The sequence below is a fragment of the Electrophorus electricus genome, chromosome 25 (assembly GCF_041902795.1).
Source record: "Electrophorus electricus isolate QZ-2024a chromosome 25, ASM4190279v1, whole genome shotgun sequence".
Classification (NCBI taxonomy): Eukaryota; Metazoa; Chordata; class Actinopteri; order Gymnotiformes; family Gymnotidae; genus Electrophorus; species Electrophorus electricus.
In genome coordinates, this window is record NC_137521.1 from 335,797 (window position 1) to 352,583 (window position 16,787).

The following is a 16,787-nucleotide window of genomic DNA, read 5'->3' on the forward strand; positions in this document are numbered from 1 at the left end:
TCACTGGATCACCAACAGATCTAGAGCAACTTTATGGATAAAATAAATAAATAAATAAATAATAAATAAATAATAATATAAAAAATTAAATAAATAAATATATATATATATATATATATATATATATATTAGTATTCTCCAGCCACATGTTCCCTTACAATTGATGTAACATCCAGCAGTGTCACACTATACTGCTTATTTCATAATCATCCTCCACTGCGGTTATTTTTCATAAAAAAAAAAGAAAAGAAAACATACAAAAAACCCCACTCATCCCAAATTTCATCTCTAAGTATTAGTCACAAAATTTAGCTTTAATATAGACTCAGATTTTGCAATGGGAACAAATTTTGATATACTGAAGTACCCAAACTATAGATGTAAATACCTGATGTAAACTTTTTAATAGTGGGCATCTGATACATACAACAAGGAAATGTATGTCTTTTAAACAGCATGCCAGTTTAATTATTCTAATGACTAGATATTTGATATATATTATACCAGCTTGTTAACAGGATTGTTACACTTTGCTTAGATTTGCCACTTAAATGGAGATTTGACAGATCAGGAAATAAAACAGTTGCCAACAAGCTCTGAATCATTTTGTCAGTCCCTATTGCCTCCAGCTATGTGGATGGCTACATAATATGCCCCTACATGCTATAATTATGTGTGCTTTGTACTACACCTATAACTGTAACACTGTACCAATCTATACATGGCTGATGGCGTAAGCACAGGAAGCTATACTGAAGACAGATGTGGTAAGTCTGAATGTGATGTTGGTGTGCGTGTGTGTTTATTCAGAGGAAGAAGGGTGACAGGCTCTTGCTGTAGTAATGCTGTGAAACGGGATGTTGACTAAGATGTTGCCACCACATTCAAACCTAAATAAGACAAAAATTACCAAACTGGGACTTTTTCCTCCATTTGCACAAATGTAACTACATAAACCAGATCTCTACATCCTGTTTATTGCTATCCCTTTCCAGGCATCTGTAGTAACTGAGTCTGTGCCAGATTGAACAGGATCAGATTTCCAGTCATCCAAACTAAAACCCATATTAAGGAGGTTTTTGTATATCATTTAATACAGAGGAATTCTCACCAGATCCTAGGGAGTCACTCATTTGCATTTTGTTCAGATATACTAACCTAAACTGAGTGTAATCTGATATATTGAATTAGGCATATCATAGAAGTGGAAATACTAACTATATGGTGTTCTGGAACTGACACTCAGAAGTAATGTTGTAGCAGATGGCAGGAAAGTAATATACTGTAACACTGAAAATGTCATTTGACTGTTAATAAGCATGAAAAGTTTTATTGTGATGTTTTAGGATTTGTTTCATCACTATTAGGTATTTTGCACACAAGAAGTCCCTTGGGGATCCAAACAATTTTAATAATGGTGCAACTGCACAATCTGTCTTCAGCTTTAATTTTACATTTCCCTCAAAGCTGGAATTCTAACAAGGAAACTATATGATGTCTGTTAAATATCTATGCATGATGCTGTGTGTTAAAGGTGTTATACATTGTGTGTTGGGTTACAGATACTAATTTAGGGGAAAACACACTTCACCAATTAAGACACAAGGGCGTGAATCTGTACATGTGTAACTTCTGCTGATGTTTATCAATTTTAAAATTGCTATTTTGGCTTTCAGGTGGAAACTTAGTTCCTCAACAGAAGTATACATATAAATATGCTTTCAACACAACACCCTATTCAAGTCAGTGTCAAACGTTTTACAACACAAAGACATTTTGGTTTTAACAAGTGTAACAACAATGTGCACACCATTTCATAGGCCACATCCAGACACCGACAAAAGTGATTAAAAACCTTTGTTTTATGACTCACCAAACTGAGCTAGAGGTTTGGCATTGTTATTGTGGGAAGAATGTGACGTCAGTAGATAAATCACAATGTTTGTAAACAAGACCTTTATATGTACCATTTGGCATATGAAACGTTTTTTTATTTAATGCTGATTAAAGTTGATTTATAAATTAGTTCGTATATTTCATCATAAGCCATCGTATACTAACAATGCTGATTTTGTAACTTGATCATTTAAGCACAACCATACTGTACATGTTGTGTTCTATTTTTACCTTTCACATTTCCAAATCCGAAAGAAAATATTAAAAAAAACCAAAACAAAACATCTGTTGTTGTTTAAGCACGGCGTCATCTATTTAACGAACATGGTTCTGAGTCTGCTTCTCACGTCACATTGGTTTTGCTGCCCAGCTACGAACGCCGGCACAACGCCAAAGAAAGCATCCACAGCTGTAAACAGATCACATCTTTTAGTGGCAGTAAAACCGCCCCCTCACTTGGCAGCAGCGTTTCACATGTCGTATGTTACCAGAGGGGAGTAAACTGGACTGAAACGGGCATTCGGTCGACCGCACTGTTAATGATATAAACTCCATGGGCTTTTTTCCCTTTTGCTTGCAGCACGAAGGCGCCGCGTGATTGCCTTCACCCCGCCGCTGCTCACCCCACTTCAGATCAGACGTTTCGGGTGAGGCTGCGAGAGCCAAACATATCGTTCGCAGCTGATCTCTTTTACAAGTTGTTGATTGCTGCATTAAATGAGTAAGCTTTAAATGCTGCAGGCAGAGAAGCCTGGCAGTAAAAGGAACAGAAACAACACTAGAAACTGCCCGGCCCTTCTCTCCCAGTCCAGCACCACTCAAACTGTGAACCGACTTTTGGCTTCGGCACTCAGAGAGCTGTGTGAATTTTATAGCAAAATAATACTCACATAAGACTTGCATTTGGCACATGAGCTTGATATTATGAAATGGCTGCAAAACCAAATTAAAATGCAAAATGCATTTCACAAGAATTTGAATTGGCCATTAGGATATATAAGAGAAGTGTGTCTAGACCCTTATTTTGAGCCCTAATGCTATTTCTGTATTCTTTTCCTATGTCTCAAAATGAAAAATATATACACTAAGCTAGTATGCAAATAGTATGCAATTTATTATGCAGAACAGGATGTGGTATAGTATATTTCTTTCATTTATGTTCAACAGCAGACATCTTATAGTGGATTACTTGCATTTCCAGTTGGAACATTCCTTATTTTGTACATCTGCGGTATTGTGTGTAAAAATGATTGTAGTGTTTGACACTGAAACTAGACCAAGTTAAGACCAAGACCAACACAGGTACATGACTATGATGAGATGGGGTGAATCTGAGACGTCAAGACCAGAAAAAAATTCAAGTTAAATTAAAATCCTTGAATATAAATTCAACTTAGATCTTTAGATCCTCAGCTTAGTGAGATTAGTCAAATCAGAGCATTTATTACAGTAGAGTGACATAGCAATACTAATGTATGGCAGAATTCTTATGAGAGAAGTTGTGATTCATATGCTAAATAGTCAACGGATAAAAATATATTTGTATCATTATTTTACAGCAGAAACTCAGTGTCCTAAATGGAAGCTACAGCCATGGTCATACCAATAACAACATGCTAATTTATTTTTAAAAGTCCTACTATTTTTGTGCATGTATGAGATACTCTATGACACTAGCTGGTCTCAGAAAGAAATGATAAGTGGTCAAGACCAACTCAAAACAGAGTAAAAAAGTGCCTGAATATGAAACAAAAGTGCAAACATTAATAAGTCATCAAGTAAAAAAAACTTAATGAAAAGTGTTACTAAACATGGTCATTGAGCATCATATCATAATCTATATTTAAATGACAACAAATCTATATTGCTTGACGCATGGCCAAGAGGGTGTTGGGAGATTTTTCTGAACAACAGCCATATAAATGAGAATACTTTGATACAGGGCTATTTTTTCCTGACTTCACACTTACCGTATGACTAGTGGTCAGAAATGCATACCCGCAGCTTCCTTTGAATGGCTATCTCAGCTGTGTGGTTTGCATGAGTGGGCCTGTATGTAACCAGCATGTAGAAAATTGCTGAATATCTGACAACAGGGTTGTAATCAACTGCAACCTTCAGCATGGCAGGGGTGCATGTGTGTAGTCAACTTCTACCAGGAACCTAAGAGTGATGATTTCCAGCATTCTGTTGAATAAATAGTAGCATGAATGACAGGCTCGCTCGCTCGCGCGCTCTCTCTCTCTCTCTCTCTCTCTCTCTCTCTCTCTCTCTCTCTCTCTCTCTCTCTCTCTCTGTGTGTGTGTGTGTGTGTGTGATTAGAAAAAACTGGAGAATTATGCACATTCATTGTCACAAATGTGCTCATTTACAAACATAACTGGAAGCAGATGTGAGAAATCCTTGCTGTTTTTTAATGTGTCATAAACCTTAGAGTGTAGAAAAAGGAGTATAGTGGTTCTGTTATGTCAGTGATTCCTGTACAGAAATGTGGAAATTTTGATAGAGGATATGACATCACCAAGTGTGTTCTGTTCTTTTCTACATCACTTTCCTGTCACAACAAATTGAACAGATCATGTGGGTAACAATTAAATAAATATCATACATTATCTTTAAAAGCCAAATGTGTAGGAATGCATAAGTAGCCTAAATAAAACTAAAACTAAAATAAAACTGCTGTGTCTGATGACACTGGAAAAATGAGTCAAAGATCTTGAGTTGGTGGCCCTCAAATGACTACACAGTCTGGCCAGAAAGAGGTTCTGCTAAATCTTTTCATAGAGCAACCAAATGCATATATTCATATATGTGCGTTGTGTGTGTATTTGGTGTGCGCATGTGTGTGTATGGTGTATGGTGCATGTGAATGTAGGTGTCTGCATATTTCTGCAAACATCAAGCCAAATGTAATGCTTTCCTCTTTGATTAATAAAAAAAAAACAAAAAAAACATCTCTATGAAGGTCAGAATTGTGCATACCTGCATTGAGCCGCTGCTGTAGCTGGCAAACTTGGTGGAGTTCATATGGATGTGTTCTGGGCACATTGTTAATTCACACTGGGTCACATTGTTAATGGTTAGGGCCTCTCTGTCCTTCTGCTTATTCTAAGGAGTCACTTAGATGTTATATAATATTCTTAGGGAAGTTGCAGATTAAAACTTCTCCAAAAGCACTATAGTATTGTGTAACTTGTTGGTTAATTCTGTGAAAATGTGGTAAGAAACATATGTACTCCTGTAGAAGCATAAGATCCATGTTGTCCAACTTCATTCATCTATGGTTTTGTTCCAGTAACTCACTTACCATCAAATTGTCCTGGTTCCTCAACATTCAACGCATACCTTGTTAATCCAGGCAACATCTGAGCAGGCATGACTCTTTTTTGTGCACTCATGTTTCAGAAGTAAGTGAACTGTAGCATTAGGAGTCCTTCCCCAGGACTCTTTTTGGCATTTGTACTGATTTGCCTGACACAAGGATCAAACCCAGGTCAGTTGAGACAGATTGTGGAAGGTTAATATCAAGGTTGTCCCAGTTGTGATAGGAGGACTTGGGTCTGTGACCCCTAAAATGGATGAGTGACTCCAACAGATCCCAGGAATGACAACATTACTCTCAATCCAGAAGAGCGCAATCTCACCGACAGCAAAAATACTATGCTGCTAATTAGGAGAAGAGAAAAAATACATATATAAAATAATGAAACTTTAACAGTAGAATCAACAGCAGTTCTGAGTAGGGATCCAGACATTTCTGTAAAAAAAAAAAAAGAAACAAGAAAAAAAAAAAAAACTAATGTAAGTGCAAAACCACAGAGTAACCCAAAGCCAAAGGAAATAAGTCTGGTTACCCATCTGCTTGCCAGGATGAGGAATAGAAAGTCCCCAAGAAGCAGTTTGGCTCTCAGACTGGCTGAAAGGCCAGAGCCTGCAGCCTGTCTCACCTCTGCCTTCAGCCACTTCCACACGGCCTTGGTGACAGGTACTAGCTGCACACAACTTTCAGCATGATCAGTTGTAGAAGGTAGAGAAACCCTGAAAAACACACCAGAGAGCTTTCAACAAGAATGTTTAAAAGCAATTATGGATGGTGGAGACAGACATAGAAATAGCATTGAAACAAAGGTGGTTAGCAGTAAACACTTGCAGCCAAAAAAAAAACCAGTCCAAATGAATGAAAGGTTTTGTGGCTTTGTGCACTAGACAATCAAGAGTAGGGAAGGGACTCAGTGAGGATGCTTCGAGATGGGATGGGGAAAGTGTTGTGGTTTGTCACCCAGTGCCACAGAGCAAAGCATAGAGTGCTGATGATACCACAGGCTTTAATTACTAAGGACATAATTACTGTTTATTTAACATGGTGGTGCACACAGCACTATGCGTCCAGATCATTTTTTTGACTGTAGTTTTTTCTGGGTCAGCACAGTCTGAGACAGAAATACAGATCTTCCTTTGATACCCTATAAAACTATAATAAAAACAAAGAAAGTACGTGTAAGTAATATCAGCTAGTAGTGTGTAAGTAAGATCATCCACAAGTGTGTAAGATCAGCCAGCAGTGTGTATGTAATATCAGCCAGTAGTGTATAAGTAAGATCAACCTGCAGTGTGTAATATCAGCCAGTAATGTATGTGTAAGATCAGCCAGTAGTGAGCACTATATAAAAGTAAATAAATGGCCCAGTAATTACCTAGTATTTGCCCAGTAATCCATACAGAGCTCTACACTACCCTATAGTCAAGTTTTTAAAGTCATTAATAAAAGCCTGACTTTGAAGTCATATGTAAGCACTTGATACTTGTCTGGTGTAAATAAAATCCTATCACAAGAAATGTATGTTTAACATAAACTATGGCCTAAATGGCTGGGAGAATATCCAGGTGCTTTGAAACATGAAGCAGTCGTCCGGTGGAATTTCTCAGGTATGACACATCACACCTACATCAACAACAGCATTTGCTCACATGGACTCATCTTTGTGTAGTGACGATTTCCTACATCCCATTCATTACAACTTTGAAAATGTGACATGCCAAGCAGTTAGTCATCATTTTCTAGACCCAGAGCACAGTAGCACTACACAATTTTAATTAATCAGCTAATTATCAGTTTGCTTTAGCTGAGTCATCTTGGTTGTGGAAGTGCAGGGAAAGCAGTATGTTGTGGACCTTCAGCAGTGGAATTGCCTAAAATTGCTCTCCAGTGCCTTCAAATCATTCAAGTCCTTGTTTGGATTTATTCATGTACCACAGTGTATATATACACATCATACATATTACATGTAGACTTCGCTAATCAATATATGATGAGTAAATCTGAGTCCAAGCCCTCATCACCTCCATTTGCTTCCAAAAGAAATAAATACCTTTTGGAGAACATGTGGGGAATACACACACACACACACACACACACACACACACACACACACACACACACACACACACACACACACACACACACACACCCTTTCCACCATCTCTGCTCTGTGGCTCCTCAAAAAACCCCTTCACAATGGACTGAAAAACAAACATTTATATGGCAAACTCCTGCTTTAGAAGGGGAACTAGGGAGCAGGGAAATTCCTGCCAGATCTAGACAGAGGTGAGTAAGGGTCCAAAATCAGCTCAGTCAGCCGTGTAAACAAGCCTAGACTCAATGAAGTGAGCAATCAGCATTTGAATGTGCAGTTGTCTGTGTGTGTTTCTCTTTGGGGGTGGGTGGAATGCATGTTTTTGTGTGTGTGTGTGTGTGTGTGTGTGTGTGTGTGTGTGTGTGTGTGTGTGTGTGTGTGTGTGTGTGTGTGTGTGTGTGTGTGTGTGTTTCTTTGGAGAGGGTGGTATGTGTGTATGTGAGCATGTGTGCATTTGAAGGCAGGGCACATAGTCTTGTATTCACTACTTTGAAAACAGGCTTTTTAACTGAAATGCAGCAACAGCCGAGCAGCTGTTCCACAGATACTCATGTCGCCACAGGCCACTAAGCAGTTAGACAGACCTTGTTTCCCTACTGCTCATCTCTACTACGTATACTTACATAGACAATAAAAGTACATTCCTAGCCTAAGAGAGTATCATTAGTACAGTATTGAGTTGGAGCTCTGGATGTCAGCAAATCTTTGGATATCCATGAGCAGCAAGGTGGCTTGGTAGCTACCATGTTTGCCCCTCAGTGCTAGGGTCTCAGGTTTGTGTCACTATCTGGATGGGGTTTCCATCTTCTCCCTGTATCTCTAGTTTCTTCCCAAAGTCCAAAAATGTAGGTTAGGTCAATTGGTTACTTTAAATTGTCCTGTTGTGAATGAGAATGCGAATGTGTGAATGTGTAAGCATGCCCCTGATGGGTGGTGCTGTTTTGTGTGTTTTCCTCCCTCCCTTTCCTGGTGCCCAGTGCAGGCCCTGAGGGCTGTAGTTTCTGAACGAGAGTATTCTCTATGTGATTGGCTGCTGCCTCTCACTAGTGTATCCTTTAAAACAGAATGCTGATTGTAAAGTGTCACTGGGTATGAGAAATGTACTATAAGAGAAATGTACTATAAGTGTAACTAATAATCAGTTCAAATGTATATTAAGAATGACAGGCTAAAGTGTCCCTTACATTTTGCTTTTGGGATAGGCACTTTGGAAGCCAAGAGAACAACTATAGTTTTGACAAACAACTTTCATTTAATATTTCTAAATTATTTATGGACATGTATAAGGTTTATAAACATTTTTATAGTACTCACCAATCACATTCAAATACCAGTAAAAGTGTCTTTAAATACTTTATTGAAAAAGTATTACCTTTTTTCTTTAAGGCTAGTGAAAAAGAAAAAAAAAAGATTATTATTATTGATTTGGAATTACAATGCTGGAGAGAAAAACTCAGCACATATTGCATTAATATGTTAACCTCTTCCAATACAGCTTTTGTTTCCATTTATTGAATGTTGGCCTTTTATAATTTTGGATTTCATGTGTAATATACGTTCATCCAGTAGAGGGAACTATGTCCATTAAATATGACTATTACATTACTGTTTGAAAAATGATATTCATGTATAAAAATCACACAGAACTAAACACAGATTTTAAAAAATAGATTTCTTTATGTTTGTGCCAAGGCATAGTTTATAGGATTATGCCTAGTTATCAGTTTTGTCTGTGTGTGTTTTTGTGTGCTTGCGTGTGTTTGGTCTAATGACACACTGATTATAGCAACACTTTACTTCACTGGAACCAGACACTGCAATCATTATCTTGGAAGCAAGTTGTTTCACTAGAATACAGCAACACACACTGCATTACAAGCATGTCATCCTGACAATAATGTCAACACCAATAACTAAGTAGTAAATTAATGGAAAACTTACTTCCCTTCCTGTTTATCAATAGCCCAGCTGTTGCTATGCACTATTTGTTCTAGCCATGTTCTAGCCCTTCATCAGTGATCATTTTCTTGTGGAAGGATGTGTATGACCACTCAAACCCCAGCAGTGACACTGACATGTGAAAGTTCCAGTAACTCTGTTGACCCTGGTTAACTTATTCCAGGTTAATATCCACGACTATGTCACTATCATGACAATGTTAATGCCATGCTGAGAATGCTCAGCCTGAAGTGGTCCTGAGGTTGGAAACTGGTATATGAAGAATAGGACAGAGGTGAAGAAGAGTGCATGCCCCAAGGTGGATTACAGTTTGTAATTGTACCCTTCTAAGCCACACCTATATGAAACTGCACCTATTGGTGCAAGTTAGATGAATTAGGCTAGTAAGTATATGTCACTTTTTCAACATTGCGCCTTTCAGGATGAATCAGGCCATCAGTGCATTCATTTTACAGTCCATTTATGTAAGAAAAAGATGGGGTTTGAGAGGGGCTCAGGTGGGGGAGAATGGCCTCAGACTTTTTACATTGCCCCAGGGTATCATTTCTGGGTATCATTAACCTGTCGATCATGACTAACCTTTGCTATAACCAAGGCTGATGCATTTCACAACAGTCTTGCAGAATTGCAGTCTGGTACTCTCCCTGACGTTTTCTGCATCAATATCAATCAAAGTCAGTGTCTTCATTTTTATTTCTAATTTTGATTCTTTTACTTTTCAGCTAAATGTTTTTGCCAATAGTATCTGAAAAGAAATCAGATCAACAGACAGAACAGGGCAATACAACATATGGCATTTGGCATACTGCAGTCCAATATTCAATGTAGTTTGATGCAAGATACAAAAACCATGAGTATAGGAGGTAAATCAAATGGAACATACAGAACATTTTTTTGCATAATAGTATACTGAGTGTTGTTGAACTGGTGTAACAGGTAATACGTTGAACAGTGATATGAAAAAGATAGTAGCACCTAGCCACTAGCAGTCTAGTACATGCGTAGCTTAAAATGTTGCTTCCTTTTTTGGCTGTAGGCACATCTGATACTGTCATTTTCAATTTATGGGGCTCATCACTGGACATCAGGTACTGTTTTAGAAGATATTCTAATTCTGTGTGCGTCAATAGGGAAAGGCAGTCTATGGTCTAGGTTGTCAAAATCTTCACACTTTCATTCAATTTCTTTGTTGAGCCTGGGTAAGGTAACTGAGAAACCTTTCTTTTGTACAAGAATGACCGAATGACATGGCACTGAAATTATATCTGGTTGTTGGATCACGGGTGGAAGCCTGGGACTTGTGTGGTGCTCACAGCCCACCATGTGGCCTGCCTGTCCTGGGCTGTGGGCCTGTCATAGCAGGCTGTGGTTTTGTTTGAGAGAGTATTCTGTTATACTTTCATCTATATGCCTTATCACATAGACAACTGCTCTGCAATCCATGGATAAAACAGAAAAGGAAATCCACACTACCCTTGTTGTTGTCTGATGAGAACTACATTTAAAATCTCTGTAGACACAGATTATCTCTGCTCAGCAAATTTTCTACTCATTCATTTTCTACTTATCTTAAATATGCTATATGAGGCTGATTCCTGTTATATATTCAATGACTGCTTGTTGTTAAAGTAAGTAGTTAGCTCTCTTGGGTCCAGAGTTACTTATTGTTGTAGTAGTTAATACATATAGTAGTTATTATATATTCTATTAAAGTATATTCTATTTTAATATAGTATTACAATATCATTTTAATGTTACAAGGAACATTTTAGCTCTTAGAAGCTATAGCCACTAGCAAACCAGCAGTTGTGCTCAGTTCCTTTTCTAAGGTCAACCTCAGTATACGTGTTCAGTATGAAAACCCTGGATTACTAAGAAGAGCACAAGATCCCAGACTGCTGTGCTTCCCCTCAAATTGTCCATGCTGTGCGTCAATGCTGGGGAGAGAGGCAGCATGCTGGAGACTAGAAGAGGTTTACTATGGGTGAATATGCAGGAATTTATATTTGTATTTGCTATTCCTTTACATCTAAAATCTGGGATCTTGACTATTTGTTTGTTGTCTTTTCAGGGCATAATAACATATGATTTTGGTTTAAGTATAGAAAACTTATGTCACCTCTTATGTACCAAAACTGAAAGAATGAAAATTGTAAGCATAATAATGTGTAAGTTAAATTCTAGAATTATTCATTAAATCTGAACTTTGTACTTAATGTTACATATTCTTAATGAAGTTGGAAAAAAAATGGAAATCTGAATTCTAATATTATTTATTTGAGCTGTGGCAAATACATAAGACATATGCATAAATAATCAACTAATAAAGACATTTGCTAACATTCCTGAAAAATATAATGTTGGCTACAAATGACTGAATTTGAAAATTAAATAGCAGTAGCTCCCTCCATAGGATGCGGTGAAAAAAACAACACTAAGGGCAGTGGATGACCATTAATAAATGACTTCTGAATTCCATGATTTGACACCAGAAGCCTCAAGGAAAATTACCATATACTCATTACAGTGTAATGAGGTGTAATGTAATGTGCTGCCTGCAGTGTGTCTCCACCTGGAGCAGTCCACTTTCCTTCATGTCCAGTGACCCAGAACTGTGCTAGAGTAGGCCACCTCTCCATTATTGATGAGAGTAAATGCCTGCATTGGAAGTCATGGCAATTTTCATGCAGGGATGCTTTTCAGGAGGCTGCTCAGCATGGGCCAAAGCCTCTGATCTAGTTTAAAAAAAAACAAAACAAAAAACAAAAAAAAACAGGAATGGTGCATAAAGGGGCCAGGTCTGAGGAGGAACCCTTCTGGTCAGTGCATGTCCCAGATGAGTGCTGGCTAACTGAAGACTGTCCCCTGCAGCAGGGCACATTATTGCTGCAGTGAAAGCCACATGGTTTATTCATATGCTAGCAGCTAAATATTAGAATTTACAAGCATTCACACCTGAAAAGCAAAGGCAAGGGACTGGAAGCTTGTGTAGATCTTAATTTTAATCTATATTTTAGTCTTAATGTAATCTATAGTTTGAAGTAAAATCAAACTAATCCTTCAGTCCTAAATAATTCATTTGAAAAAAAAAAAAAAGACTGTGAATCATAACATACATAAAGAAATGTGGCGGTAACATTAGTAATGCATTCTTTCTCATTTGTTTACTACATCCTGGTAGCCCAGCTAAGAAGATCTATGCATATGATGAAAAAAGCTAGAACAAAATTTGCGTTTGTTTCACGTACTAATGTGCTCCAACCTGAAGTTATGGTATTAACGGCATCACTGTGTTAATTAGATTTATCAAACAGTGTGCCTATATAATCTAAATCCCTGACATAGTGAGTTATTCTATCTTTATGAGATTAACATGCTTGGTGCTTTACAGTTTTTTTGTTCAGTAGGGGTATCATTCTTTCAGTCACCACAATATGGCACTAAAGAGAGGGATGTTATATTTTTTGCCTCTGGGAAAATCTCTATGAACATCTTTCTGGAGAAAACAGGTTACCAGCTAGGTATACATCATTTGTAGATACATTGATTGATTTGTGTGACTAATGCAGTGACTTTCAGAATATGATGAATTGCCATCAGTTTAAAACTATAATTATCTCTCAGTTATGTCCAGCTAAAAAATTCAGGATTTTGACTATTAGCCAAAATGGCCTTAGAGTTTAAGCAAGCCGAGTGATGTTTATGTTTCCAAACAAGAGAAGATTTAGTCGTTAGAGGTCAAATTGTCAACAGCTCAACCAGAAAGATTGTTCCCAAATATGTTATCTATCAGAAGAGAAGCTTCTTTGCCCAAGAGGCACATCCATACCTCAAATATTCTGAAAGAGAAAGACACTCCTTTATCCTCCTCCACTAGGCAGACTGTGTCTAAAGTACTGAATGCTCCCTCAGGAGTCACTCCTTCCATCCTCAACTGTCGCATCCTGAAAGTGGAGTACAGACTGAAGGTATGTGGTCATGATATGTGATAATAGCGTGAGGAAAGATGTAACGGTTGAGGGCAGTAGAAAAACATGCTTCCCCTGGTTCATTGAGAGTACTATAAAGCAAGGAATAGTTAGAATGTGAGAAAATACATACACTTAAATGGCAAGTGTCTATGCCCCTCCCAGTGATGGTTGGGATGATGGTGCATGAAGTGATTTCCTTAATCTACATTCCTTGAAACTGAGTTCATGTTCAGTTCTGCAGGTCATCCTTGATGTGTCCTTTCCCCAAAACCCAGACATTAAACTTCCACTGATTTTCCTCCCTACCTGTGATGGAGAGCTAGAGGCATGTCAACACCACAGACACAGTTAAACCAAATAAAGCAAACCAAAGGACCCCAATATTATGTATAAAAGCTACATATTTGCTTTATGCTGTGTGAGTATGCTTCATGCCAATATTATTGCAAGATTTATATTGGTAATACATTTCCTTTATTTACATTTGCTTTGTTATATGTGAAATCCAAAAACTATGCACTTAGGTATAAAGCTTTTTCCACCAGTCAGCAGAAGGATATTAATTAAATCCTAAAGTAACTTGCCTTCACTGGCTCAGAGCTACAGCTCCATCTGCTGCTGGAACAGCCCCTTTAATGCTGCAATTGCCATTATGCACAGCTTATAAAGATCACGTCACAGCTTAAACAGCCTAAGCACCTGCAAGACATATTATTTCAGTGTGTATAATGACCTTTTTGGGTTTTGTTATGTCCAAGTATAACTGTATTCTTTTATAATTGGTAAAAAAAAAAAAAAAAAAAAAAAAAATCTTGCTTGAATTTTGAAGCACTAAAATCATATAACTAAATCTTTGACTGTTCATTTAAATATTCTAATAGTAAAATTATATTTTTTACAAGAAAGTATTGGCTGCATGGTCGATCATTTGGATATATTATGGCAGCTCATGTCTTGCATCACACATGGCTTTGTAAAGCACATTTATTTCCCTGACATGTGCCTCTAACCAACCCCATACAGTTTATGAACTGTTGAGAGTAGGTTCCATGAGATTTCAATTTTTTTCTGTCTGCTGTCACTACTGATGCGGTGCTATATCTAAATAGCAAGGCAAGCTATTTTGCTACAGCATTGTAGCATTCATTAGTTCATCAGTGATTACAACAATCCCTTTGCGACAGCCAATTTCTTAGGAAACCCCTCCCAAAGAAGCCAAACTATTATTTTCATAATCAATCATGCAGTGGAAGCACTGGCTTTAGTGTTCTTGATGAGTTAATATGTGCTGCACTCTCAGCTGCTGTCTGTACTCTGCTTCCCCCTCTTCCAATGGAATTATCTCAGTTGATTACACCCTAGGGAGGGAACAAGGTTCCACTGACATTTCCTAGTGGATATTAGGAGAAAGCCATTAAAATTGCATTAGGACACTGCTTTCTAGAACTTGATGCATAGAAGATCACAGTGGAGGGAGACTCTAATTCTCTACCTGCAGGGCAGCAGACTTGACAGCATGATGTCCAGTGAAGAGCAGAGCCTCTCCATGTAGTCCTTTTAAAGTGCAACCACAAAGACTTCGCCTCAAATTGTCCATGCTGTGCGTCAATGCTGGGGAGAGAGGCAGCATGCTGGAGACTAGAAGAGGTTTACTATGGGTGAATATGCAGGAATTTATATTTGTATTTGCTATTCCTTTACATCTGAGATCTGGGATCTTGACTATTTGTTTGTTGTCTTTTCAGGGCATAATAACATATGATTTTGGTTTAAGTATAGAAAACTTATGTCACCTCTTATGTACCAAAACTGAAAGAATGAAAATTGTAAGCATAATAATGTGTAAGTTCAATTCTAGAATTATTCATTAAATCTGAACTTTGTACTTAATGTTACATATTCTTAATGAAGTCGGAAAAAAAATGGAAATCTGAATTCTAATATTATTTATTTGAGCTGTGGCAAATACATAAGACATATGCATAAATAATCAACTAATAAAGACATTTGCTAACATTCCTGAAAAATATAATACATAATGTTGGCTACAAATGACTGAATTTGAAAATTAAATAGCAGTAGCTCCCTCCATAGGATGCGGTGATACCCATAGCCATTTTACTTCAGGTGTTCCTTCCTTAGCTAGTTATGGAATGTGTTGCTGTCTTTATGGTGTGCTTTTCTGTTTAATAAACATTCCATGTTTTCACCCCGATTCACAAGTTCCCCTTCTGCTTGTTTTTGCTCTGTGTGAGTCTTATTAAAGGCTTTGCTGTAGCAATAAAATGGTTTTACTTGGACAGAAATGTCTTCTTTTGACTCTTCTGCACCAATGCTACATTTTAACCTGCACTTCCAATTACAGTGACTTGATGCTAAGTCTTAGGTCTATCAAATTGCAATGCCTTATTAGTCAGCAAAATATGAGAACTGACATTTGAGGAAGATTGATCATGTACCGAGATGGGAGTTTGGGTGAAGTATAATAAACATGCAATATTGTGATCTGTCTTTAGCCCATGTTTTAATGGAGAAACGTGACTACTATGCTCAAATGGAAACTGATAGCTTGTGTGTGCATGTGTGTGTGTGTGTGTGTGTGTGTGTATGTGTATGTGTGTGTGTGTGTGTGTGTGAGAGAGATAGAGAGAGAGAGAGAGAGAGAGAGAGAGAGAGAGAGAGAGAACTGAGATTAAGCTAGACAGAGCTAGCCAGGCAGGGCTGTTGGAACATCTAATTATATACAACATTTAGACCTTATTTAAGTTAGGCACAAGTGTCATGTTCATCAGACACTAATGAGACAGCTATGGTGTTTTTTTAAACAAACAGCCTTATTGAAGTGTTTAATTTAAATTTGATGGAAACCAAATATCTGCTGAAAGCTCAGTAGAACCCACAAAGTAATAAAACCTGTACTCTACTGATGATGATCTCAGATCATTGGGAAAAGGATATTCATTTTTCTTTTTTTTATATACATAAAAAAGCCGTCTATTGTACAGCGGGGAATATGGGTGGCATTTGGACTTTGTTGTCTGAAAGGGATCACATAAAATACATTCAGCAATCATCCATACTCTACCAAAGTAAGACAACTGTTTAAGTGATGAACAGAACAATCCACACATGAATATAAATCGAACATCAGTGGGATCAAACAATCACCTTTAATGTGCCAATGTGGCTGTATTATTTCAATGGTCTGTGTAGGATCCGTCATCTGTGTTCATTGCCTTGTGTGTAAGTTAAGTTTATCTGGGGAAAGTTATTTAGCTTATGTACATGAGGGCATTCAGAATAAATGCAGGATTTTTTTTGTCTTTTTTTTTTGTTTTTTTTTGTTTTTTGTTTTTTGTTTTTTTACGAAAGATATATACATAGGGTACTTAACCAATGTGGTAACAAATTAGAATAGTCCAAGGGAACAGAAAGAGAGGGCCATCTGTTGTGGCTGTTTTGAGATGCCTAGCATCTGCTGCTTCCAGCAAAGACAATAACAGACTGCTTTGTTTTTCATCATGGTGTTGCATCAAATCATAGCTAT

The 16,787-nt window shown here is 37.5% G+C and overlaps 1 protein-coding gene across 1 annotated transcript; it reads left to right on the plus strand.

The window, feature by feature from the left end:
• The first annotated feature begins 12,413 nt into the window (after positions 1–12,413).
• Positions 12,414–13,592, plus strand: LOC113567495 (arrestin domain-containing protein 3). The gene is given in 5 exon segments (XM_081707990.1): positions 12,414–12,542; positions 12,694–12,803; positions 12,987–13,082; positions 13,084–13,237; positions 13,482–13,592. Coding segments are annotated over 5 exon segments (600 nt in total).
• The last annotated feature ends 3,195 nt before the right edge of the window (positions 13,593–16,787 follow it).